This window comes from Erythrolamprus reginae, chromosome 2, assembly GCF_031021105.1.
Source record: "Erythrolamprus reginae isolate rEryReg1 chromosome 2, rEryReg1.hap1, whole genome shotgun sequence".
Lineage (NCBI taxonomy): Eukaryota > Metazoa > Chordata > Lepidosauria > Squamata > Dipsadidae > Erythrolamprus > Erythrolamprus reginae.
Window position 1 is genome coordinate 88,259,118 of NC_091951.1, and position 26,161 is coordinate 88,285,278.

General features: G+C 38.4%; 1 protein-coding gene across 2 annotated transcripts; it reads right to left on the reverse strand.

Annotated features, from left to right (window-relative positions):
• On the reverse strand, positions 1-25,823 carry NOL8 (nucleolar protein 8). Of its 2 annotated transcripts, XM_070738607.1 has the most exons (17): positions 25,648-25,823; positions 23,924-24,115; positions 23,620-23,682; positions 22,587-22,665; positions 19,887-20,034; positions 19,575-19,643; positions 16,040-17,749; positions 12,176-12,283; positions 11,338-11,460; positions 10,469-10,553; positions 7,394-7,538; positions 5,696-5,779; positions 4,878-5,152; positions 2,756-2,879; positions 2,255-2,322; positions 1,262-1,344; positions 1-889 (listed from the first exon to the last, which is right to left on the reverse strand). In XM_070738607.1, exons 2-17 carry the CDS (start codon positions 24,060-24,062, stop codon positions 842-844), a joined length of 3,351 nt encoding a protein of 1,116 aa, XP_070594708.1. In that variant the 5' UTR covers positions 24,063-24,115; positions 25,648-25,823; the 3' UTR covers positions 1-841. The 2 variants fall into 2 exon arrangements, with proteins under 2 accessions (XP_070594708.1, XP_070594709.1); XM_070738608.1 differs by lacking the exons at positions 22,587-22,665; positions 23,924-24,115; positions 25,648-25,823 and having other exon boundaries at positions 16,040-17,747; positions 19,573-19,643; positions 23,620-23,671.
• Between the last annotated feature and the right edge of the window lie 338 nt (positions 25,824-26,161).

Below are 26,161 nucleotides of genomic sequence, written 5' to 3' on the forward strand. Positions count from 1 at the left end.
TAAAAATTTAAAAATATTTGTATTTCATAAGGATGTTCAATCATTTACATATTTTACATATTTGATGCAATGAATTTTGCAGTTTTATTTTTCAATCATCTAACTTTTTTCTATATTAAAATCATCCAAGGATGTGCTATGTGCACCATTACAATATACTGTATACCATTAGGACCTTCCAGGAAAATTTTCCAATTCCTCCTTTCCAATGCCCTGGATTCAATCTTTCAAGGGGCAAAAATCATCTCATATTAACATAAATAGTAACAAACATTTTTTGTATAATTTAAACTGACTATATTTAGTAAATATATTTATGTAATTATGTACACAAAAACTGTCTGCCTTGATTGCACTTCATTATACAAATTTAATATTCAATCATTCTCTCAAAGTATTACATTTGATCCTTGTCTCTCTTGCTCTACACCTAGTCTTGGCTAGATAAGAGAACAAATTATATTAATGTCCATCAAGTGATGCTTTTTGGTGGCAAAGAACCTACGTGAATATGAAACCCTAAACATTATCTTTTGAAATATGTATAACATGAGGATTATAAAAGATAGGCAATAAATATAAATGCTAATTGTGTAGACCGTTGCCCATGATAATTTAGAACTTTAATTATAAAAATGTACATACTGGATAATGGAAATGTAAGCTTTAGAAACTTTAGAACTACAAATCTATTCTGATTTCACAAAGTTGTTTATTCAGCACTAATTTATACTTCCAAGGAATCTGTAGATGAATTTCTTTAATGGTATCCATTATCCCAGGATTCAGTCGAAGTATAGTCAACATTCTGAATCTTCCTTCTTCAACAGAATTGTTCTAGTTAATATTTAACTTTCCTTCTTGCATCTTTATGTTTCTTCCGACAATCCTGGAAATGTTGAAAATTTAATATAGTTATGAGAGATTTGCTATTATAAAAATCAATTAGCATTTCAGCTTTTAGCAAGTAAGCAGGGTCCATAATAACTAATAGCAAGTTTTGGAAAATGCGGATGGAAATCAGTTTTCTCTCCTTCCAGCAACGCTTCACAATGAATCAATATGGGTCAAATGCAGCTTTTTTACCAGCTTGGTTTCAAAGTGAAACTAGGATTCATCCTGGCAAATGAATATTATACAAAAAGTGATAGATGGAAAACAGAATGAATCTTAAGATTGTGATTGTGGTTTGCTAGGATCCTAGATCAAAAGTGAGAAACAGCCTCTGGCCCAAATATCAAGAATATCTTTACCCACATACCTCAAGCAATATTTGGCGCCTGCTTTCCCAATCGTCTATTTCTTCATCAAGGTCTGAAGCTTTATAGAATAGCTGGGGGCCCTCTAGAAAAAGCATAAAGAAAAATGTAAGCTTTGTCAACTGCCTGCCCTATAAACAAAAAAGAAGTAAATGATCCCTGTAAGCCAAGGGCTCAAGGTCTGCCTAGATGAAACAATTATACTTTGGTAGCTCAAGGTATTATAGTGTTTTTTATCCTGCTGTTGAAATTGCATGCTTTTATCCTTGTGGCCTCAGGAAAAAAATACATACCAGTATATAAAGTTCATGGGCCGTCAGGTTTAACACATTTTGAAACCTACAAGAGAAAGATGCCCTCTTCTCCGCATCTTTGTTTTCTTCTCCTCCCTCAACATTTGCTTCAGAGGCTCCCCAATTATTTGAGGCAGAGTTTAAAACACTTGGAAGAGGTAGATAGAAAATTTTATCCTTCCATAAGACGGATTGAGGCTAAGATTGTACTTGACCTTTTAAAAAACTGTTTTAACAAATATTGGCGAATACTGGCGTTTTGGGCAACTGCAGCCATTGTTTGGATAGAAGTTTCTTAAAATGACATCAATTCTAATAATTTTTAAGCTCGACTTCTTTGGCAACTAAAATAGATAATATTATCCACAGCAATCTGAACTCAAAACTCCAAAATTGTAGAAAAAATGTACAAAAATTATGTATATTGAACACACAACATACAAAACTTAGGAGACCTCTAGCTTAAAATAACTTTAATGTTTACATTTAGAATAGAATAGAATAGGAAAGGAATTCTTTATTGACCAAGTGTGATTGCACACACAAGGAATTTGTCTTTGGTGCATATGCTCTCAGTGTACATAAAAGAAAAAGATACATTCTTGTCAAGAATCATGAGATACAACGTAATTGTTTTAAGAAAGATCTGAAGTATAAGCATGTTGGTAACTAAAACAATTAAGATTTTTTTCTGATTTTTACCTTTTAATCTGTCATCATCTTGTGAGAAGAAGAAAAACCTAATATTTGAATGTGGTTTAGCTGGAGAACTGAAAAAGGAACAAGAGTTTTAATTTCCAAAACAAAGACAAACCCCCCCAATTTTTAAAATCCTGAGCAATAAACATGTGGAAGCAAAAAATCGGTAAAAATCACTGAAATCTCGCTCTTGCGTGTGTCCTCGTGTAATATTTGGCTTCTGGCGCAAGTGCAGAAGTCGAATCTCACGCCAACATGCACACCCGTCCACCAATCAGCTGGAGCTGCGCGCACAGCTCAATTTTTGCTACCGGGACGGCGTCCCCACATTCTGGTATCAACCCAATACTGAACTACAGTATACAATATAGATAAGCGGCTTCATTTTGGGGGGAAAGTGTTTGAGAGTCAATCATCTCAGAGAATGCGTAACCTGGCTCACTATGTTATATTTGAGTTCTATCTTACCTAAAGTTCAATGAATACTGCAGAAGTAGAATTTACCTTTCTTTGACATCTTGCACTTCAGCCGTTTCTGATTCTTCGTCTTCTGAACTACTATCTTGAAAACGGGGATCTTCTTGCCAGGCCACTTTTGAAGGTTTTAATATTTCAACTACGTACGGATCTATAAAAAAGGAAAGGAAGCTAAGACCCAACCATGTTCAGCATATAAAAACAGACAGTCCGCCGCTTAAAACCATTTGCTTAACCAATTTACCAAAAGTGATGTACAACTTAGCTTCACATTTATGATGGTTGCACTGTCATTACGTTCACATGACCACAATTTGTGTGTTGGCAAACAGCTTGCATTTACGACCAATTGCAGAGTCCTGGAGTCACATGATCATGATTTGCAAACTTCAAAGCTGATTTCCAATACAAGAAAAAAAATAAACTGGGGGAGCTGGATTCACTTAACCATGGAATTAGCCTAACAACCACAGTGATTCACTTAACAAACAGAGTAAAAAAATGGTTGTAAAATCAAGTCCATATCATCTTATAACGGAAATTGTATGTAGGAAGAATTTTAATACTGAAAATGCTTTTTGTAAAGAAGGACAGTATTGCAAAGCAAAATAACTAGTGCCCACTACATATTAATTCATCTCTTATAAATGTGCAAATGCTGGCTTGGCATATTATGGGTTATAAATTGACAACATACTGTATATCAACATGCTTATTTTTATTGTTTTATTCCTTTACTATTGATATTTTCACATTTATCATTTTTTCTGTTTTATTGTTGTAAGACAACCAATATCCCCAATATGAGGTAGGTGGCAAATAAATGTAATGAATGAATAAATAAATAAATAATAAATCTATTTTCTAGTTCTCTAGAAAACACAATCATGAACCATAGTAACTAAGATGTTTTACTGAATCACACTGATGGGTCTAAATGGAATTAAAGAGTTGGCTGTGACCCGGGAAATCATTTAGTCTATCCCCTCAGTGAAGGATTTATAGATGAGCTTCCAGTTTCTTACTAACGACCATCAATGAAGAACTCATCATTTTACATGGCCAGGCTGTTAAGCATTTTGTTCTCATAGATAGGTCAGGTAAACTCACAAGCCATATTGTTTTTTTTCCCATTTTGTGCTCCCAATTAACTAGTCACATGCTTTAAATCAGGCACCCCCACCATCGAGGCATGTCCTATTTGCAACCATGCCACAATATGAAAGGTAATATGGAGGCACCAATGGCTTCAATCTGATACAACTGTAAAAAACACAGAAAAGCTGTTGAATGTACATTGCTCAAAAAAAATAAAGGGAACACTCAAGTAACACATCCTCGATCTGAATGAATGAAATATTCTTATTGAATACTTTGTTCTGTACAAAGTTGAATGTGCTGACAATATGTGAAATTGATTGTCAATCAGTGTTGCTTCCTAAGCAGACAGTTTGATTTTACAGAAGTTTGATTTACTTATGAGTTATATTGTTTTGTTTAAGTGTTCCCTTTATGAGCAGTATATGTTTCTGATGGTCCTGGCATGTTTATAAGATTTCTGGGTAATATTAAAGTTCTGTATAAATAAAAGATAGAGCCAATTTTTAGATATGAGCAAATTTGGAATATTATGGATCATTTCCATCCATTAACCCGCAGGTAGTATAGAACTGGTGTAACATATTTCTATTCATCTGTCAACACAATAAAAACACTCTGTTCTTTAAAGAAAAGACCCACAGAAGTTGCAAGATAGTGACCAGGTCTCCAAGGGTGCTAATGCAAAAATATATGTTTGAAATATTGAGATTATGGTTTAGAACAGGTGTCTCCAACCTTGGCAACTTTAAGACTTGTGGACTTCGATACAATTGATTAACTTAATCGATACAATTGATTAACTTACTAAGAATCAACTCTATGAATGTAATGAAAAAAGCCTTAAAGTACCCTTTTCTTTTCATACTTTTATCATGTATTTATTATTTATCATTATGGAAACTACATTTTTCTTTATTATTCCATTTGTACTGTCACTGTTTTTCCATTTTGTCATGATTAACTTTTCCCTTCCTTTATCTTCTTTTTAATGTATATTTAATAAAGACTATTTAAAAAAATAAAAATAAAATAGAATATATAAATATACCTTCTTTAATAGGTGATCTTGCCATTTCATCACCAAAAAAGGAAAAGGTAAAACCCGTATTTTCTTCTTGTTTTTCAGCACTGAATTTTGGTACATCAGTTGAAGGGGTTTGTTCAGCATCATCGTGTTGATCCCATGGTATTATTTCTGTTTTTTCATCCTGTTTTGTAGATGTTAGTGCTTCTTTTAAGTCTACTGCAACATTGTAAAATGTATCTTTAGACACCTCGGGCAGTTTCTGAGCTTCTTCTTTCTTCTTCTTCTTTTTAGCTTTACTATTTGATGTAAATAAGGATATGTTAATCGCTAACATTTCACTCATCAATGATATTATTTTATAACAAGAAATTTATATTATACCAGATGTTTAGACCAAAGAAATACAAATGCAGATGCTTCCACAATCCATTTTTGTTAATGTATTCAATATATAAATACCAGTAAACACAATAACCTAACTTGGATTATTTTTTCACATAGTAAAATACTTGCTTTAGTTTATAATCCAATTCAGAAAAGGTATAACACTTAATTTCAATATATGACAGATGACCAATGTGTCTCCTATAAAATGAATCCATCGCTCTTAGAAGTCCTGATATTGAGAAACATTTTAAAATTGCAACTTTCTTCTGAAACTCCTCCAAAATTTTCTTCATATTCTTTCATTCCAATTCTTAATTAAAAACTGAACTGTTTTATTCATTTGCTGGATAAAAGAAATATTTGACTCTAAACAGTCCACAGAGTTGAAGTAGTAAACTGGTCAATGGAAAGACAGCTTAATTCTCATAATCAGGTACAGATGGCATCATTACCTCTCTTTTTCAGTATTAGCTGGCTTTTTTTCAAACACTGCATGATCTTGCCTTGTGGGGTCATAGCGTAAGGAATTCATATCTCTATAGATAAATAATATTTATATAATAACAATAAAAAGAATTAAGCATCCCTAAATTTAGATACCATACAAATTCCACAACATTAAATTTATCATTCTATGATAACATTTCTAAGTATGTTGAGGAGCAAACTATATACAAATCAATAAAATGTCAAATAATTTTGAAAAAAAACCCTACATTTCTACTTAGAAGTAATCCCATTGAGTTGAATACACTTAATCTGACAAAAATGGGTTTAAGATTGTAGTTTTAATTATCAATGTTTATTTTATTTATTTATTTATTAGATTTGCATGCCGCCCCTCTCCTTAGAATTGTTATGCTATCTTTGTTCACAATCAGCTAGAGATGTATTTTTCTATAAATGTCAAGAAGTAATTAACTTTTACATGAGACTGATTAAATTATGAGAAAGGACTGCAATTATTTCATTATTTATACCAATGTTTCTATGCCTCTCTATTTCAGGGAGGGCTCAGTATCATTTAACAGTATAAAATCTTATAATATTAAAAAAAACAAATAAGTTCAAATCAGGGTTAAATTCAATTCAATTCAATTTATTAGAAGACTCGGGGCGGCTCACAACAATAATAAAAACAATATTCCAGCGAAAACAATCTAATATTAAAAAAACACATAAAACCCTATCATATTTAAAAAAGCAAATAACATATACATATACATACATAAATGCTTTATATTTCATCATTCTCCCAAAGCTTGCCTGCAATGCTAGATTAATTATGTTTAATTTAGGGGAATTAGCATTTAATTTAGGGGAATGCAGTGATCCCCCGAGTTTCGCAATCCCGATCATTGCGAAAGGCTATATCGCGATTTTTCAACCCGGAAGTAAAAACACCATCTGCGCATGCGCGCCCTTTTTTCTATGGCCACGCATGCGTAGATGGCGCCGGGCAGATCAGCTGCTGGGCGGCTTCCCTGGGTCTTCCCCCTCTTGCTGGCGGGAGGGCGAGCGGCGGGCATCAGCGAGGAGTTTGCGTGGGCGGCGGGGAAACCCCAGCGCCGCTTCCCAGCTGAGTCCTGAAGCCAAACGCGGAAGTTCGCTTCAGGACTCAGCTGGGAAGCAGCGGAGCGAACGGCGTGGGTGGGCGAAGGGCGGGCGCGCGGGCAGGCAGGCGGCGGACAAGCGGCGGGCGGACAAGTGGCGGGCGCGGCAGCAGCGAGGAGTTTGCGTGGGCGGCGGGGAAACCCCAGCGCCGCTTCCCAGCTGAGTCCTGAAGCCAAACGCGGAAGTTCGCTTCAGGACTCAGCTGGGAAGCGGCGCGAGCGAACGGCGTGGGCGGGCGAAGGGCGGGCGCGCGGGCAGGCAGGCGGCGGACAAGCGGCGGGCGCGGCAGCAGCGAGGAGTTTGCGTGGGCGGCGGGGAAACCCCAATCTTCGGCTCCTCGCTGCTGCAGCGGAAGTAAAAACACCATCTGCGCATGCGCAGATGGTGTTTTTACTTCCGCACCGCTACTTCGCGAAAAACCGATCATCGCGAGGGGTCCTGGAACGGAACCCTCGCGATAATCGGGGGACCACTGTACTATGAAAAGAATAATAATTTATCTGCCCTTAGTTTCTCTACTAAACTATTATTCATACCTGAATTTTTGGCCTTCTGCAGCTAGCTTCCTACGTTTGGGAGGGTCTATATCAATATGTAAAATATTTTTCAAGATCTCAAGATTCTTCTTCTTTTCTAAAGACAGTTCCTCTTCTTCCTCTGTTACCAATTTCTTTGATTCCTCTAACAAGAAAAAAATGGAACAGCCTTAAATTACTGAATTCACAGAACTGATACCAATTGTGTTAAGCCATTACATCAAATTGTATATTATTTTAACACATGACTCTATACTAGCTGAAATATTTTGCAGGGCAGAACACATGCATATTGGATTATCAAAAAACTGTAGCGCTGTATGTTAAAAGATCTTAGTGTTTTGATATTATAGTTTTGGGTTGGTAATGCTAGTTTTTAGGTATTTTTCAGTATCTCACTGGTTTCAGTGTTATTCCTGAAATAGTGATAATTATTATTTCTGTTATTTATATTGATTTAGGACCAAAACAACAATTAGAATTTGATCACCTTGAACCAAATTCAACTTGAAGGATTACTTATTAAGATACAGGATAGATTGATGCTGATTTGAAACAAAATTTATGTAAGTTGAGGCTTGCTTATAGTCTAAATTAATAGATTCAGTCACTGCCCAGGCTTAACACACTGGCTGTGTCAGGACAATATACTGTATTTTTCCAAGTATAAGATGCATCTCCTACTTAAAGTCTGTGCACCTTATATAGAGCAAATGTTACCGAAGCCCCACTCACTCCCAGCCCCAAACCCTTTGGCCATTTTCAGCCTCTGCTCTATTTTAGACCCGTTCCAGGCTGCAGGGATCGCCATAGTACATCACTGTTGATTGGCGCATCTGCGCATCATGTCTTTGGCCTCCATGCATCATGTTTTTGGCCAGCTCCAGGCTGGGGATCGGTCATGGTGGCAGCAAGGATCCCTGCCCCCTGGAACAGGCCAAAAATGCAACACACAGAGGCCAAAAATGCAACACACAGAAATGGTGATCGGTGGTGATGTGCTGTGGCAATCCCAGCAGCCTGGAACAGTCTAAAAATGGAGCATGTGGAGGCTAAAAATGCGATGCTCAGAGGCCAAAAATGCGATGCGTGCAGGCAGTGATGGGCTGTGGCAATCCCTGCAGCACGGAACAGCTGATTAGCAGTATTCCAGGAAGCCGATCCAACTGCCAATCAGCTGTTGGTGCTGTATCAGGCTGGGATAACGTGCTGAAGCTGACCAGGTTGTTTGCTATTTGCTGCAAGGATGCTAGCCAGATGAATACCGATGGACACTGGTAAGCAGAATTTTTTTTTCTTGTTTTCCTCCCCAAAAACTAATGTACTCCAGAGCATCTTGCACTCCGAAAAATATGGTACATCCTTATGAATCTGGATGCGAAGAAGATTCAGACAGAAACAGCTCCAAATTTGTCTATGTTAATTAATGTACTATGTATTTCATTGTCCAAAAATAATTTTAAGATTAGCTACAGCTTCCCTATTATCTATGGTTCAAGAAAGGAGAATGAATGCATGGAAATCTGATTTTCACTGCAACTATTTTGTACAATGAAGAAATCAAATTTTGTTACATCCAAACCAATTTCCCCCCTCTGGATATATTTTCTTCATTCTTTGGTTAGGTTTAATTTAAGATGCCTATTTCTAGTTTTCAGATCAAAGGATAGATCCTCAATCACTATCTACTGTTTATATATCATTATTTATTTATTTATTAGATTTCTATACCACCCTTCTCAAAGCAACTTAGGGCGGTGTTATTATTACTATGATTATTAGATTTTTATCCCACCTATTATTATACATATACAGTGATCCCCCGATCATTGGGAGGGTTCCGTTCCAGGACCCCCCGCAACGAGCGGGTTTTCGCGAAGTAGCGCTGCGGAAGTAAAAACACCATCTGCGCATACGCAGATGGTGTTTTTACTTCCCAGCAGCGAGGAGCCGAAGATTGGGGTTTCCCCGCCGCCCACGCCCACGTTCGCCTTTGACTTCGGGACTCAGTTGGTAAACCGCGCGGCTGTTTTAAAACGTCGCCGCCGGCATGTCCCGAAGCCAAACGAACCCGGGTGGCTGGGCGAGCAGCGAGCGAAGGGCGGGTGGCCGGGCGAAGGGCGGGCGAGCGGCGAACAGCGGGCGAGCCGGGCGAAGGGCGGGTGGCCGGGCGAAGGGCTGGCGAGCCGGGCGAAGGGCGGGTGGCCGGGCGAAGGGCGGGCGAGCGGCGAACGGGGGAAGACCCAGGGAAGCCACCCAGCAGCTGATCTGCCCGGCGCCATCTACGCATGCGTGCCCATAGAAAAAAAGGGTGCGCATGCGCAGATGGTGTTTTTACTTCCGGGTTCAAAAATCGCCATATAGCCGTTTCGCAATCATCGGGAGCGCAATACCCGGGGGATCACTGTACAGTACAACTCAAGGTGATAAACATACCCAATATCTTTTCCTCCTCCTATTTCCCCCCCATAATAATGACCCTGTAAAGTAGGTTGGGCTGAAAGAGAGTGATTGGCTCAAAGTCACAAAGTTGGCTTTCATGCCTAAGGCAGGACTAGAAGTCACTGTATCCTAGTTTCTAGACCTGGAGCTTAACTATTGGCTTTCCAGAGAGACAGTAATATCTCTATGCCAATAGTAATGTATTACAGGCGGTATAGCCCCAAAACAACTAGAAGGTCTCAGGTCATCTTCTAAAATAATGCATAACCTAACAAATATAATTAAAGACACATATCCACTTTCAAGCATTATTCATCATTACCAGTTTACAGTGGAAGAAGTTTCTAAGAGATTCTGTGAAATACCTTTTTATATTTTGAGTTTGACCCTGTTAAGTACAAAGTATAAAAAATGTAGATGTAAATAAACATATCCAATATCTTTTTCTCCTCCTAAACTAAATTTCCTTTTTTCAAGGGAAATATATTTTACTTTTCTATACCTTAAGTTAGTGTAAAATGTTTTGAAGGACCTTTTGATCCATGCAGAGGAATTACTGCAAAATAAATATTCAAAGGAATTATAGAAAATGAAGTCTAGCAATCAACAGAATCTGTATTCTGTATATCTTACCTTCCTGATCACTATCACTTTCGAGGAAACGAGTATCCATACGAAATCTTTCATCTGTGCCAAAATGTGACTGTAAACGCATAAGCTGCAACAAGAAAGAGTAACAGAGGGATTATATTCCCTACTGCAATTAATTTTTTCAGAACTGTTTTTTTTCTAGCATAACTATTTTTGTAAAGTGTTTTTCTTGGTTTTGCTCTTGAATTTTCCTTGATGAACGAAAGTCACAAACATAAACATTTTTAATCCTTATGAACCTCTTTCAGGTTTATTCCTTTATTTCTCATCTATGGATATTCTCAATCATCCAGTCATGGTTGTCCCAAAGTTGCTTTTCAAAAATCCAAACTTCCATGTTTTTTTCCTGGAAAATGTTTCTTATCCATGAAGATTCTTCAGTTCCAGAACTGACAAAGTGAACTGAAGAAGCTTGTTGGGTAAGAAGTGAAACATTTCAAACGTTGTTTCAAAACAACCAAGAAAGTTCAGTTGCCTTTTTGCAAAGCAACTTTGGGACAGATTTTTTGGAAGAAATAAATAGAAAAAAAGAGACATAAAATGGTTCATTGTAGACAAAGACTGGCTTATAGGAAAATGCTACATGATGCAGGACAAAAACTGATGGACATGATTTATATCCGGACCTTAGAGACAGAAGCATGTGATTTTCCAGATACTTACATGCTGGATAAAACTGCTGGAAACTGTACACAAAAACACCTTGAGAGCCACAAAAACACCTTGAGAACCACAATTCCCCCTGCCTGGCTTAAACACCAAAATATGTGACTGTGTTCTACATTAAGATAAATTATTCCAGAATAATTATAAGAAACCATGAAAATAACACACTAAACAAGCATACCAACCTTCTCTCCAGCTTTGCCCTCAAACTGAGGTTTGATTTTGAACCGATCATTTTTGTCATCTGCAGTGTCCGATTCTTCATCGCTGCTCTCAAACAGCTTCCCAGAAGTTTTGGGGATGAATTCCTTGGGCACAGTAATGAACATGCATTTCATTTCAACAAACTCATTCTCAGGACAATACCAAATGTTTTCAGCAAGTACTCCACCAGCTATAGCAACACAGGAGGTAAGGAAAGTATTTTCCTACCCCTTCCCAAAACCTCTTTTCTTCCTCCCTTAATTATAGGCCAAGCCATTCTCTTCCACCCTAAATAGGATGGTAATGGTTCCTAAGATAGATGGTACATGCTTGTTACTTTTGTTTGCAAAAATTTACAGATTTTTTTTCTGTTGAGTTTTAAAAGAAAAACTCAAATAATTTCCGATTTAATTCAATGGAATCTTGCAGAATTTCTTCACCACAGCTGGGAGACACATGTCTGTTGTTAAAACACTGTTGCTATTTTAATAATAGTGTAGCAGTGCAACATAGGAGTGCTACATTTTGGTAAGTATATGGATTAAGTTATTTTATATTTGTGTCTTTAGTAACTCAGCCTCTGCTCTTCTATAGGATCTGTATTAATTGTTAAACTTATTTGTTTCCCCCCTCCCATTTCTTTTTAAGTGTTCTGACTATATCTTTGGGGGCAACTATAATTTAAAATAAGTGGACATGTGAATTTTTTTTCTTCAACCACTAGCTACAGAAAATCTTTTCTTCAACCACTAGCTACAGAAAATCTTTGTGGGGATGTAATCTCTACCAATAGAATAAATTCCCTTCTAGTTTGCTCACCTTTACTAGGATCGTTCCTGGAGATTCTTCTTCAGTATGCTCTTCTAATTCGTTTTCACTATCTGATTCAAACACGATGTGCTTCTGTTTATTTGTTGACTGAATTTGCTAAAATTACAGTAACGATTAACTAAGAATTATTAGGGACATAGATGATATAAAATCAAGGAGATAAAAGAAACAGAGATGCAATAATTAAAGAGACTTGTGGCGTCTTCTAAAATTGAGAATCATAGTATAATTTCTGTGTGGAATTGGACTCGAATTCATTAGATTCATACATAATACCCATCATTCCCTTCGGGAAGCAACATTATACGTGTAGAAGCAGAATAAGAAATAGTAGGACAAAGAAAATAAAGGTACAAGATAAGAAAAAAAACATATAGCTAAACTGACTTTATATCAAAATTATTCATCGCATCTCTCCATGCCTATCTTAGTTTCTATCAAAATCAGTTTTATATATGTTGTTTTTTCCCCCTTTAAATTTCTTTCTTTTCAAAGATCTCATTAATTCCGTACAACCACAAATTTCACCAATCTTCATCATCCTATCGCTCTCCCTTCATAAAATTCATCAATGCTTCAATCTTCATTTGTTCTTTCTTTCTATATATCAACTAAGCTATTTCAATTTCTTCATGTAAGTCACTCTCTTTTCTATTCAATTTTGTATTCTACAGAGAGATGAGAAGTATCTTGCAACTGAATGATTTGCTAAGTATAAAGCAACCACAAATACTTGTGCAGGTCAATAGATGGAAACAGATAAGAGCTATTTATCTTCGCTTTGTTGATCTCCAAATGCTGCCACTATGTTCAATCACATTGACTTTCTAACAAATGTGCTTAAGTTGCAGCACATTAGGAATGTAGCATTATTATTTTTATATTTTACTGATTGCCCTGTTTACTGTTAAAATTCAGGCTATGGAGAGCTACAAGAATAATTCCATGTAATTATAATTAATAAATAATTAAAAATATTGCTATTTATTTATTTATTTATTTATTTATTGCTTAGATTTGTATGCCGCCCTCTCCGAAGACTCGGGGCGGCTCACAACACGTGGAAACAAATCATAAATAATCCAAACAGATTTAAAATATTTAACGATTTAAAAAGACCCCATATACTAACAGACATACACTCAGGCATACCATATATAAATTAAACATACCCAGGGGAAGTTGTTTCAGTTCCCCCATGCCTGACGGCAAAGGTGGGTTTTAAGGAGTTTTCGGAAGGCAGGAAGAGTAGGGGCAGGGGGGAGTTGGTTCCAGAGGGCCGGTGCCGCCACAGAGAAGGCTCTTCCCCTGGGGCCCGCCAACCGACATTGTTTAGTTGACGGGACCCGGAGAAGGCCCACTCTGTGGGACCTAATCGGTCGCTGGGATTCGTGCGGCAGCAGGCGGTCTCGGAGATATTCTGGTCCAGTGCCATGAAGGGCTTTAAAGGTCATAACCAACACTTTGAATTGTGACCGGAAACTGATCGGCAGCCAATGCAGACTGCGGAGTGATGGTGAAACATGGGCATACCTAGGTAAGCCCGTGACTGCTCTCGCAGCTGCATTCTGCACGATCTGAAGTTTCCGAACACTTTTCAAAGGTAGCCCCATGTAGAGAGCATTACAGTAGTCGAACCTCGAGGTGATGAGGGCATGAGTGACTGTGAGTAATGAGTCCCGGTCCAGATAGGGCCGCAACTGGTGCACCAGGCGAACCTGGGCAAACGCCCCCCTCGCCACAGCTGAGAGATGCTTTTCTAATGTGAGCTGTGGATCGAGGAGGACGCCCAAGTTGCGGACCCTCTCTGAGGGGGTCAATAATTCCCCCCCCAGGGTGATGGACGGACAGATGGGATTGTCCTTGGGAGGCAAAACCCACAGCCACTCCGTCTTATCCGGGTTGAGTTTGAGTCTGTTGACACCCATCCAGGCCCCAACAGCCTCCAGGCACCGGCACATCACTTCCGCCGCTTCGTTGACTGGGCATGGGGTGGAGATGTAAAGCTGGGTATCATCCGCATATTGATGATACCTCATCCCATGTCCTTGGATGATCTCGCCCAGCGGTTTCATGTAGATGTTAAATAGCAGGGGGGAGAGGACCGACCCCTGAGGCACCCCACAAGGGAGAAACCTAGGAGTCGACCTCTGACCCCCCACTAACACCGACTGCGACCGGCCAGAGAGGTAGGAGGAGAACCACTGAAGAACAGTGCCTCCCACCCCCAACCCCTCCAGCCGGCGCAGAAGGATACCATGGTCGATGGTATCGAAAGCCGCTGAGAGGTCAAGGAGCACCAGGACAGAGGATAAACCCCTGTCCCGGGCCCGCCAGAGATCATCCATCAACGCGACCAAAGCGGTTTCCGTGCTGTAACCGGCCCTGAAACCCGACTGCCGGGGACCTAGATAATCGGCTTCTTCCAAGGACCGCTGGAGCTGGAGCGCCACCACCTTCTCGACAACCTTCCCCATAAAGGGAAGGTTGGAGACTGGACGGTAGTTGTTAAGCACAGCTGGGTCCAGGGAGGGCTTCTTGAGGAGGGGGCGCACAAGCGCTTCTTTATAGAGTGATGGAAAAACTCCCCTCCCCAAGGAAGCGTTGGTAATCTCCTGGGCCCAGCTCCGCGTCACCTCCCTGCTGGCCGAAACCAACCAGGAGGGACACGGATCCAGTAAGCAGGTGGCGGAACTCACAGCTCCAATGGCCTTGTCCACTTCATCAGGTGTCACCAGATCAAACTCTTCCCAGACAGGTGGACAAGTACGTGCCCCAGTCACCTCGACTGACTCGTTGTCAGTCGACTCTGTTTTATAATTGGAGTCGAGGTCGGCCCGGATCCGAGCGACTTTATCAGCGAAAAACGTGTTAAAATCCTCGGCACTACTCTGCAAGGGCTCCCCAACTCCCCCCTGATTAAGAAGGGAGCGGGTCACCCTAAACAGAGCGGCCGGGCGGGATTCCGCTGATGCAATCAAGGCGGCATGGTACGCGCATCTTGCCGCCTTGAGCGCCACTTTGTAAGTCTTAATAAAAGCTCTTACAAGTGTTCGGTCGGATTCAGACCTACTCTTCCTCCATCGCTTCTCTAGACGTCTCTTTTGGCGTTTCAACTCCCGGAGCTCCTCGTTGAACCATGGGGCTCTACAGGGTCTAACGCCACAGAGAGGTCGCAAAGGCGCAATCCGGTCGAGAGCCCCCGCCGCAGCCCTGTTCCAGGCCTCCGCGAGAGACTCCGCCGAACTGTGGACGAGTGCTATATTGCTATTTGTTTAAGTTCCCACTTATGTAAGCCCTATACCAGTGATGGAGAACCTTTTTGGCACCAAATGCTCAAATTGGACCACGCATACGCCAGAGAGCCAGAAACCTGAAGACCAGATGTCTGATTTCACATGCGTGTGCTGACTGCCTGGTCTTTGGGTTTCCAGCAAGTGTGCCTGCCAGCTGATCTTCACAGGTGCCGGAGTGCCGGAAATCCAAAAACTAGGTGGCCAGCACCAGCCAACTGGTCTTTGAATTTATGGTGCTCCGGTGTGCATGAAAACCAGAAGAGCAGCTGGCAATGGCATGCATGCCCACAGAGAGGGCTCTGTGTGCCATAATAATAATAATAATAATAATAATAATAATAATAATAATAATAATAATAATAATAATTATTATTATTATTATTATTATTATTATTATTATTAATAGATTTGTATGCCGCCCCTCTCCGAGGACTCGGAGTGGCTCTGACACTTGTGCCATAGATTCTCCATCATGGCCTTATACAATTCCTCCTAGCACTAGTCAAATGAAATAAATAAGCCAAATGAAATAAAAAGGCAAATGAAACAAAATTACCTGGCTGATCAGAGCTCCCTGAATAATTGTTTTCTGGAGCTCCCGTTCTTTCTGCCTCTCTTGTATTGCTGCCAATCTTTTCTCATTGTCCTGCAGCTGCATTCCCAGGTTGTCTGATTGCTTTGTTTTTCTGGGAGAAGCTGAGCAGCCGTCTTCCTTTTCCAGACAGCCATTTAAATCTTTGTTCTGCATAAGATTGGAAGTCGTTGGTCCTTTGGCAACAGACTTCCCACGTTTGGTGGACTCACTTTCAGACTTAGTACTTACATCGTGGCTTATTTTTTCTGCCTTTCCAATACTGTCTGGGAGGTGGTCGGAATGCTCGCTTGAGTTTGCAGAAAGACCTCCTTTGGGAATGTCCAAGTCTTTCAAGGAGAGTGGCTTGAAGTTACATTTCTTACTGGCTGAACTTGAATATTTCACTTCTGTAACCATTTTCAGAGACTCTGCTTCATGTTCAAAAGGAGATTGTTTCTTTTCATTCACATTCACCTCGCTCTCAGGCAGTACCCCGATAAGTGACCCCAGTCCCCTAAAAGGTTTAATATTCACTTTTGCCTGTTTTTGTTTCCAATCATCTTTGTCAGGTGTCTCTTCTTTCAAAATGGCAGCAAGTATATCTTCGGGGCAAATACATTTTTTGGAAGGGGTGGGAATTTTGGGGGTCTCTGGGGCAGTACCAGTTTTACTACCTGAGCAGTGATTAGCTTGTGGTTGGATGGTCCTTTCAATTATTTCATTATCTTCCTCTGATTCTTCACGGCTTTCACCAGCTAATTTCTCTAAATCGTCTAAGGTAAGATCTAATCGGAAGCCACTTCGCATCATGGATTCATAATCGTCCCCCCCTTCAGACTCACTTGTGTCTGAACACGAATCTGAGTTTTCCCCACTCTCAGGTTTGCCTCTGTCAAGAAGAAGTTGTGCATCTGATGGTTTTTCAGACTCTGCTCGTTTTTGTCCTCCTACTTTAGATCTCTTTGAGCCAGAAGATGGAAAACGTGCAACCCGGATGGTTCTTTTCGGCTGGCCATCATTCTGCTCTTCTGTTTTCTTAGAGTCCTCTAGAGATTCATTTCTCTCTTTTTCATCAGATAATTTAGTCACAGCTATAATTTCATCAGTGTCTGCTGAATCATAATCAGGTTCGTTTTCTGCAGGCCTTATTAACGCCTTGCACGCTTGGCCTTTACGCATGTTTGCTTTCTGTACAGACCAATGGGTACTATATTTCAGCTTAAAGTCATCACCAACAACTTCCATATTATCCTCAGGCACAATATTAGAATTACCTTTGTGCTTTTTTCTCTCGCTTGCTTCAATTGCTCTGATTTCTTCTTCTGAATCTATATCATCATCATGCAGGCTTTTTGTATTCCTAGAACATATAGTTCCAGCTTTAAGCTTTGGACCGGAAGAGTGCTGATTAGGTTGCTTCTTGGAGTTAGGGGTACAGTTCTGAATTAGTTTTGAAGGGACGACATTTGCTGGATTTGATTCGACTTTTCTCAGGCTGTCACTGTTCTGCATTTTTGTTTTCTTTTTTGGTGGTTTCTTAGCTTCAGGGAATTGTCCTTGCCGTTTCTTGCTCATGATGCTGTCAGTTTCTTGCAGGTGCCAAGTGAGCTGCGAAATGGGAACTGCATCTACAGGTTCTTGATCTAGTTTTTTAAGGTTCTGGCAATATTTGGAAGGGTCATATTTTATGATGTTGATTTCATTGAATTAAGGAATATCTACATACCATTGTATAAGTCAGATGTTCTAGAGAGGTTTTAAAAAAAATAAAAGAGCATTTAAAAAAATGAAATCTTATAGAGGTAGTGCTCCACTCACAAGAGTTCATTTAGTGACCATTCAAAGTTACAATGGCACTGCAAAAAAGTAACTTAGAACAGTGTTTCCCAACCTTGGCAACTTGAAGATATTAGGACTTCAACTCCCAGAATTCCCCAGCCAGCATTTGCTGGCTGGGGAATTCTGGGAGTTGAAGTCCAAATATCTTCAAGTTGCCAAGGTTGGGAAACAGACTTAGAACATTTTTCACACTAATGATTGTTATAGCAGCCCCATGTCACATGATCAAAATTCAGAACGCTTGGCAACTGGCTCATATTTATGACAGTTGTAATCATAAATTATGGGATCTCTTTTTGTGACTAGCAAAGTTGATGGGGAACCTAAAACTGTAATTTAGATTGCTAAATATTAGATTTGTTACTATGCACTGTTTTTTGCCATTGTTGTGAGCCGCCCCGAGTCTGCGGAGTGGGGCGGCATATAAATCCAATAAATCTAATCTAATCTAATTTAATCTAAGGCAGATTCACTCAACCATACTGCTAATTTAACAACTGCAGTGATTCAGTTAATAACTGCGGCTTAATTTTTTGAATGCAGATGATTAGAAATGTTAATAGAGCACAAAGATAACCCATCTTAGTCTGTCATAAGGATTTTTTTCCAAAAGAAGTTGAGAAATGTTCAGCATAAAAGAGCGAGAATTTAGCCATTATTATTATTATTATTATTATTATTAATTATTATTATTATTATTATTATTATTATTATTATTATTATTATGAATTAGATTTGTATGCCACCCCTCTCCAAAGACTTTAGTCAGTGAAAAACAATATATCATATCTGATGGTTTTAAAAAACAAAAAATTGCCGGGGTTGGGCAGCATAGAAGTCGAATGAATGAATGAATGAATGAATGAATAAAAAACCCCCAAGATGAGTGAACAATCCAGAAAAGAGAGGACTAAGGATATTATGACATGGGGTGCAAAAAGAGAAGGAAATGCCAGAATTTCTGAGTACCGCTTCTATCTACACGACATACAGCTGATGGCATTCTTTGATATGTCTTCTTACTTTCTTCAATAAGAAATTTATTATTAAATTTTTAATAATTTAAACATAAATTATTAAATATTATTATTATTAAACTTATCTGTCATCTTTGTTCTTTATCAATTTCATGGTAAATCTAAATCTTTACTATTTATTTATTTATTTATTTATTTATTTATTTATTTATTACCGTAATCAGATTTGTATGCCGCCCCTCTCCGCAGACTCGGGGCGGCTCACAGCAATAATAATACAATGTAAACAAATCTAATATTTAAATTAATTTTAAAAACCCCAATTTACAAACCAATCATACATACTAGCATACCATACATAAATTTTATAAGCCTAGGGGGAGGGAACATGTCAATTCCCCCATGCCTGACGACAGAGGTGGGTTTTAAGGAGCTTACGAAAGGCTAGGAGGGTGGGGGCAACTCTGATATCTGGGGGGAGTTGGTTCCAAAGGGTCTTAATTCTTATGTGTGGAGTGAAGTTTGACAGAACTATTAATGTCTTTTCATAAAGACATTTCTATTGCCACAACAGATATTTCAACTGATTATACTCACCTGGCGTTTTTTTTTTTACATAGGCAGCAAGTTAGTGCTCCTGAAATATTATTATTTAGAGATTATTAGGAATTGGGGTAGTAAAAGCTTGCAGAAAAGGATATTTTGCTTTTGTGTTGATCTTTCAAGTGAAGAATAGGTAAAACTCTGCCAAATTTACTAACCACCCAGTCCTATTAAAACAAATAAAGTAAGTATTATTTGGAGGAATGTTTGCAATAAACATTTACAAAACTCTTTGCAAACAAGTTTCAAAGTTTGCAATAACATTTGCAAAACAACTTTACAAAAATAAAGTATTTAAGCAACGTAGCATTTTTAAATAAATATTTTTAGCCAAGCAGTAACATTTTGAATTTAACCCATTAGTGTGGAGGAACAATATATCACATTTATTTCCTTTATATTTACTATACCTTGAGATTTGGTATTTCTGTTCCTGGTACTGCTTTCACATGAAAATCTACAACTCCAGATTTCTTCAGAGATTTTTGAATATCTGTCATACCATTATAATCTGTTTTTTCCTTCATCGCACTTGCTTCTTGGCGCTCCCGTGCTAATCTGCATCACAGAACATGATTGAAGCTTAGTACTAATTAAACAGTGAGCAAAAAAACCGGTAAAAAGTTATTTAATATTTCCATAGTAATCCCTTCCACTTTATTACTTTGCAACATGTCTTAGGAATGGATAGGAGGTAGATTGGGACCTACTGGCTGATATCTGTGCAATGTGCAAAAATTACCAAGAGGTTCTGTCTTCTATAATTGTAAGAATAAGAGCTGTATCAATTCAGAATCAAACCCACTCCCATCCTACATCCCCTAAAGGTTGCTAAACATAAATAAACTTCTTTGGAATCAAAGTGAAAGTTTAATTCCCCAATTAGAAAGCAGAAAGATTTTTCTCAATTTTCTATTCATAGTATATAATTCCCACTGTATTTTGTGACTCTTCTCTCTAGTGTAATCTTACAAGCTTTATTTCATGCAAATTCCTTTGTTCCACACAAATGAATGAACACACCAACTTCCAGGTTTCACCCAGTTTAGTGGTTCTAGGCAAGTTCATAAGTAATCCAAGAATTTCTGATATATAAGCTAAAACCAGATAATTTCAGAAACTGCTGTGATTCAGAGAGCAGTTCTATAGATAGCAAAAATATTCCAAATTGATTGACTTCTTCTGTATAACAGACTAAGCTTTGAATCAGTCTTTTGTTTTTGGGGTATGGCCAAACACCATGGCAAGATGGGTGTTCCCCGTGCTCTACTGCGGAACCCCGATATCCTTGCCATTAGGCAGTCTGGCTCAATTAGAACCGGATCAGAACTACCTTGTAGGGGTGAGAATTGCCAGCAGGCACCTCACTTTGGGAACCTAGGGAGCCGACAAAGTCCTCTCGGCCAGCGGTGACGGAAGACAACACTCAAGATGTTGTCCTAGTTGTGATGGCCACAAACGGCTCGATTGCTTTTTTAAAAAAAAAAAAAAGAAGTCACCTGGGAAAGGAGGTACAAGATTGAGTGCTGGAGAGTGAAGGAGGAGTTGAATTTAGTGCTGGTGAATGTGAATGCCAATAGAAGTCTGAAATACTTTTTTTGGAAAATTTAAAAGGGAACTAAAGGATTGAAATTACAGGAAGCATGTTAGCTAGCATGGAGTTTTTACAAGGGGGGGGGGAGATGGAATTATAATTGATGCCCATTCTTTAAGAACCTGGCTATAAAGTACTTTTTAAGAATCTGGTAAGGAAGATTACAAGATAATATTTTCAATGTGATCAAAACTGATTTAAATATAGAGAAAAAATATGGAATAAAAAGTAGATTTGGAAGTGTGGGTACCATCTACAGACTGGAGAAATAATCACAATGGTGGGAAATTTTCATGAATGTTTTTACAGCTGTTCACTGTGCAAGGAACGATTTGTTATTCTATTGAAAGACAACCTTGATTTGTCTGAATTAGACTGAACTTTTAAGATACTTCAGTGTTGAAAAGAACAAGAGATTGGGACTGTAAAGGTGCAAACTGAGATACTAAAAAGGCTGTGGAAGCAGACAATAGCTGGATTTCGTAATACTAATGATTTCTTGATATTGATGACAAATAATTATGAAGAATTGGGGTATTTAAAAAAGACCTTCATGAAAAAATAAAAAACACAAAAGCTCCCTTATTGGATTTAAAAAGAGACTTTTCTGGACTGAGAATTGTAAAAAAAAGAGTTAAAGGAGAATAACGACTCTAAGGAGCTTAATATAATTTGCAACTATGAAAACAAAGAATAAGAAGATAAAGAAGAAAAGATGGAGTCAGAAATGAATGAATGCTTTAATGATAAAAAGGACATTGTAAATGAACAAATTGGTGTCTATACTGTAATACAGGATGACTTTACAGGGTTTTACAGTAAACAAATAAAAATAAAAGACACAAGTAGGTAGTAGAAGAGGAATAGTTGCCTGAGATAGAAAGAGGAAAGTGGACAGAAGAAAGATAGATGCAGATGAAATAAGATAAAGTAAACCTGAAATGTGATTTAGTCTATTGTATTTGAAAAATAATATATGTATATTAAGATGTATTGAAGGTATATGAAATTATATGTTGAATGTGGAGAAAAATAAAAGAAAAATTGGAGAAAAAAGTATTTTGTTTTTGCAGCAGTCAGATTTGCTATTGTGTTTTCACTGCCAATGTGAGAAGTAACACTCGCATTAAATATCTCCATTAAATATGTCACTCATACAGCATTCACTATATTTTTCTAATGTTTTGTTAGAACCTCTTTGTAAAGTCTAACATCACACTGAGCACTTTAACCAGACAAGTCTCCTCTTCCATTCTTTAGTTCTCCATAATCCCTCCAAATATGTTTCAAAGAATTGAGGGAGACTCAATTCTAGATTGTGAGATAAATGTAGGATTATTCTGAATAACTGTTTTCATCTTGTTTCCTGCCACTAATGGAAATGTACAATTGGATTCTGCCTGAATTATTTATAAAGATGAAATTATGTCCTTCTGTGAAAAATCTTTATTTGCTTACATATAAGCACAACTAAATGGTTTTCACCAGAAACTGTATACAATATGCTAAGTACTACCTGTGTAAGAAGCTCTCTTTTGCTAATTCGATTTGTAGCGTCCCACCTTTCCATTTCGTCTTATTTAAAACCGATATACCTTTAAAGACAAAAAATAGCAAACAGTTATTCTGCTCATCATTAAAACATTATAAGCCACAAATTCTGGGATGCCTCAAAGAGAAGAACAAGGACTAGTGTGGTATAGCAGCCTTTTTGGAAATATGATGCTAGATTCAATATCATAGGAAATTTTCTCATTTGGAGAATGGGAAAAGAAAATTCCTAGCACGATAAGAAGAAAATATTGCATATCTTGAAGGGCAACTGTTTAAGCATGCTTGGAAAGCTGCATAAACAAAGAGTAGGGTGGAACATGAGCATATAAGAAGATATTCAGTTAAATATTGGAGATATTTGTTAGAGCAGTGTTTCTCAACCTTGGCAACTTGAAGATATTTGGACTTCAACTCCCAGAATTCCCCAGCCAGCATTCGCTGGCTGGGGAATTCTGAGAGTTGAAGTACAAATATCTTCAAGTTGCCAAGATTGGGAAACACTGTGTTAGAGCAACGGTCTCCAACTTTTGTGGCTTAGCGGGCTTGCATGCATGCAAATGTGCATGCAGTTTGTCTTGTGCAAAGTTATGGTGCATGTGCATTTTTAGGCATGCTGTCCCACTGTATGTCAAAGTCAATTTGCGCTCATATCTGTGTGCATGCACGCTGGCCCATTGTTCACATGGCTTGTTGCAAATAGGCCACAGCTGAGGGGTTGGGGCCCTCTGTGTTAAAGGGTTATTTGAAAGATATGTGTCTCCGGCCCTTGTAAATAGGATGCACATAAATACAGAAATATTTAAGGGAGTTTGCACTAAAACTAAAAATAAATAACCTACGGATTAAGAGAGTATCAACACAACTTTTAAAAATTGGTTGCGAACTGCATTAGACTTCTCCTGTCCACAGATTTTAGTATGATTAATTAGTTTTGGTTCTTGTGAATAATGACATTCACAAGATCCAAAAACAGCATTCATAGTTTGTGTACTTACATTTTTTAAGTTGTTTTTCCGAAAGGAAGATGTTAAGGTATGCAAATGTCTTGGTAGGGTTCCCTGTTTAAAAATAACAATCTGATTATTCAAAAAAGAAAAAAAAAAGAAAAAAAGATTTTCAAATTGTTTAAAATAAATAAATGATCATTGCCAAAAGGAAAACAGAAACAAAAAAACAGCAGAATTGAGCATGGATTTTTTTTAGCAGTATATCTGATCAATAGAGCTTATTTCTGAATGCAGCCTAGGGCTGCCATTGCAAAGTGGATGGAATTATTTTTAAGCAATTTTAATGTATTACCATGCTCATCCTTCCGGCTAATGATTTCAGTCTCTGTAACGTTTCCAAAGTTGCTAAATCTTTCACATAGTTCATCTTCAGAAACTGAATGGCCAAGTCCTCCAATGTACAGTCGTCTTATGAATGAGGTTTGTTCCATATTCAAAAATTCAATAAATGTCCAAGGTTACTTTCCTTTCAGCTACAACTTTTCTGTAAAATGACAAGTGCAAAGCAACAACAAAATACTGTTAAGAATTCCTGTGGTACAAAATATATTCAGGGCAGGCCAGTTCATAGATTTTTGTAAAGTATCCACTTTAATATTTGTTATCATAATTCTGTAATCATTAGTTATCTGTTAACAATGAATACAATATTCTATGTTGTAAACATTACTCATGATGTAGCCTTGTTGTATCACTTTTGCACTACATACAGTACATACATACACACACACCATAATTCAGTGTTATACATGTTAACAAAAACATCCTCAAACAAAATGCCAGCTTGTCTACCACTCCTATGTGTGAACAGGAAGAGAGAGAAAATCCATTCAACATTCAGTATTGCTTTAACAAATTTAGTTTACTGTTATGAAATACTGTATATATATATTGTGAATTCGGTTTTTTCCCCATGTAATATTTTGAGTGTCTTCGCGATGTTTCAGCGAAATCAACAGGCTGAAGTTGTTGGCTTTGTGCTGCTTTGAGTATGGTATTACATTTATAACATATATACACTGCTCAAAAAAGGAACACTTAAACAACACAATATAACTCCAAGTAAATCAAACTTCTGGGAAATCAAACTGTCCACTTAGGAAGCAACACTGATTGACAATCAATTTCACAGGCTGTTGTGCACATTCAACTTTGTCCAGAACAAAGTATTCAATGAGAATATTTCATTCATTCAGATCTAGGATGTGTTATTTGAGTGTTCCCTTTATTTTTTTTGAGCAGTATATTATGTTACATGTCATACACACACATACACACACACACACACAAAAGTTTTGGAACAGAAATTAAAATAATGGAAAGAAAACAGGAAAGAGGAGTCAGCCACAATTCAAATTAAGAAGAGGGATTCCGGGGCATTAAAAGAAAAGTTTATGATGATCCTTCACATAAACAGAATAAATAAATTGACGCTATTTAATATTGTTTGGTCATATTGCTTTTATTTGATTATAAGCCACCTAGAGTGACCTTTACATGAGATGGGCAGCATATAGATTTATAAATAAAATAAAAAGCATCCTAGTATTGAAGCAGAATTCTAAACAAAGTAAATAGGCTCAAACATTTTTCAAATCTTCAACAGATTTAAATTTTAGGAGAGGTCATCAATGAGGAGCCCGTAGTGCTCTCTGAGCTTGTTTATTTTCTTGCAGATGTTTCATTACCCAAAGTAGGTAACATCATCACCACTGGTGATGTTACCCAGTTAGGCAATGAAACGTCTGCAAGAAAACAAGCAAGCTCAGAGAGCACCAAGAAGCCCACATTCTCCTTTAGAAGCCATCAGCCCTTCTGGGCAACCAGATCCGAGCTCTAAATATCCGCACGACTTTCAAGTGGCAGCGCAGAAGAGAAACAGAGCACTCTCTCGCTGCCGCCATCTAGCGGTCGCCGGAATTTATGCATTTCAGATCTGCTAACTTTGCCTTGCATCGGGGAGCGATGTCTAAACACCACGATGAAAACTCGGCACCAACTCACAATTGAACTCACCACTAATCGCATCGGACTTACTGGCGGGGGGAAAAAACACGTCCAGCCACCGCGATCCCTCACTTCAAGACAAGCCCCCAACACGGCGCCCAGCGTGGCCACAATTCGTCGCCTGCTTTTTCCCCCCTCACCACTTCCGACATGCTGCCCGGCGGAATTCTGGGAGTTGAAGTCCCACCTATATTAACGTCGCCCAGGTTGAGAAACATTAGCTTTACAGTATCATCAGCGGCTATTATGTTAGTCTTGGGTTTCTCCTGAAAAAGACACAAGGTAGAGAAAACTCTGAAGTGTTTAATAAACAGCGGCGATAAGTTCAGGTAGGCGCGATACGCTTCTCCTCCCAACCCGGAGTCTCCGATTTGTACAAACGCGTGGATCTATGAGCGGAAATTCAAATGTTAAGTCACTCTTCAATATTTTGAAGCTCTATGTTCTCCTTTTCCTAGTAGAATCCTCCCTACCCACCCCGCAATGGCGTAGTTGGGTCAAACTATCGGATAGAAATAAAAAG

Bases quoted from the DNA above. Each gene is read 5' to 3' on its own strand.
- NOL8 (XM_070738607.1), bottom strand. From the start codon at position 24,062: ATGGAACAAACCTCATTCATAAGACGACTGTACATTGGAGGACTTGGC. The intron at 22,666-23,619 runs GTAAGTACACAA...TTGTCTTTAAAG, and splicing joins GGAAAAACAACTTAAAAAAT to GTATATCGGTTTTAAATAAG. The intron at 19,644-19,886 runs GTATAGTAAATA...TTGTTTTAATAG, and splicing joins CAGAAATACCAAATCTCAAG to GACTGGGTGGTTAGTAAATT.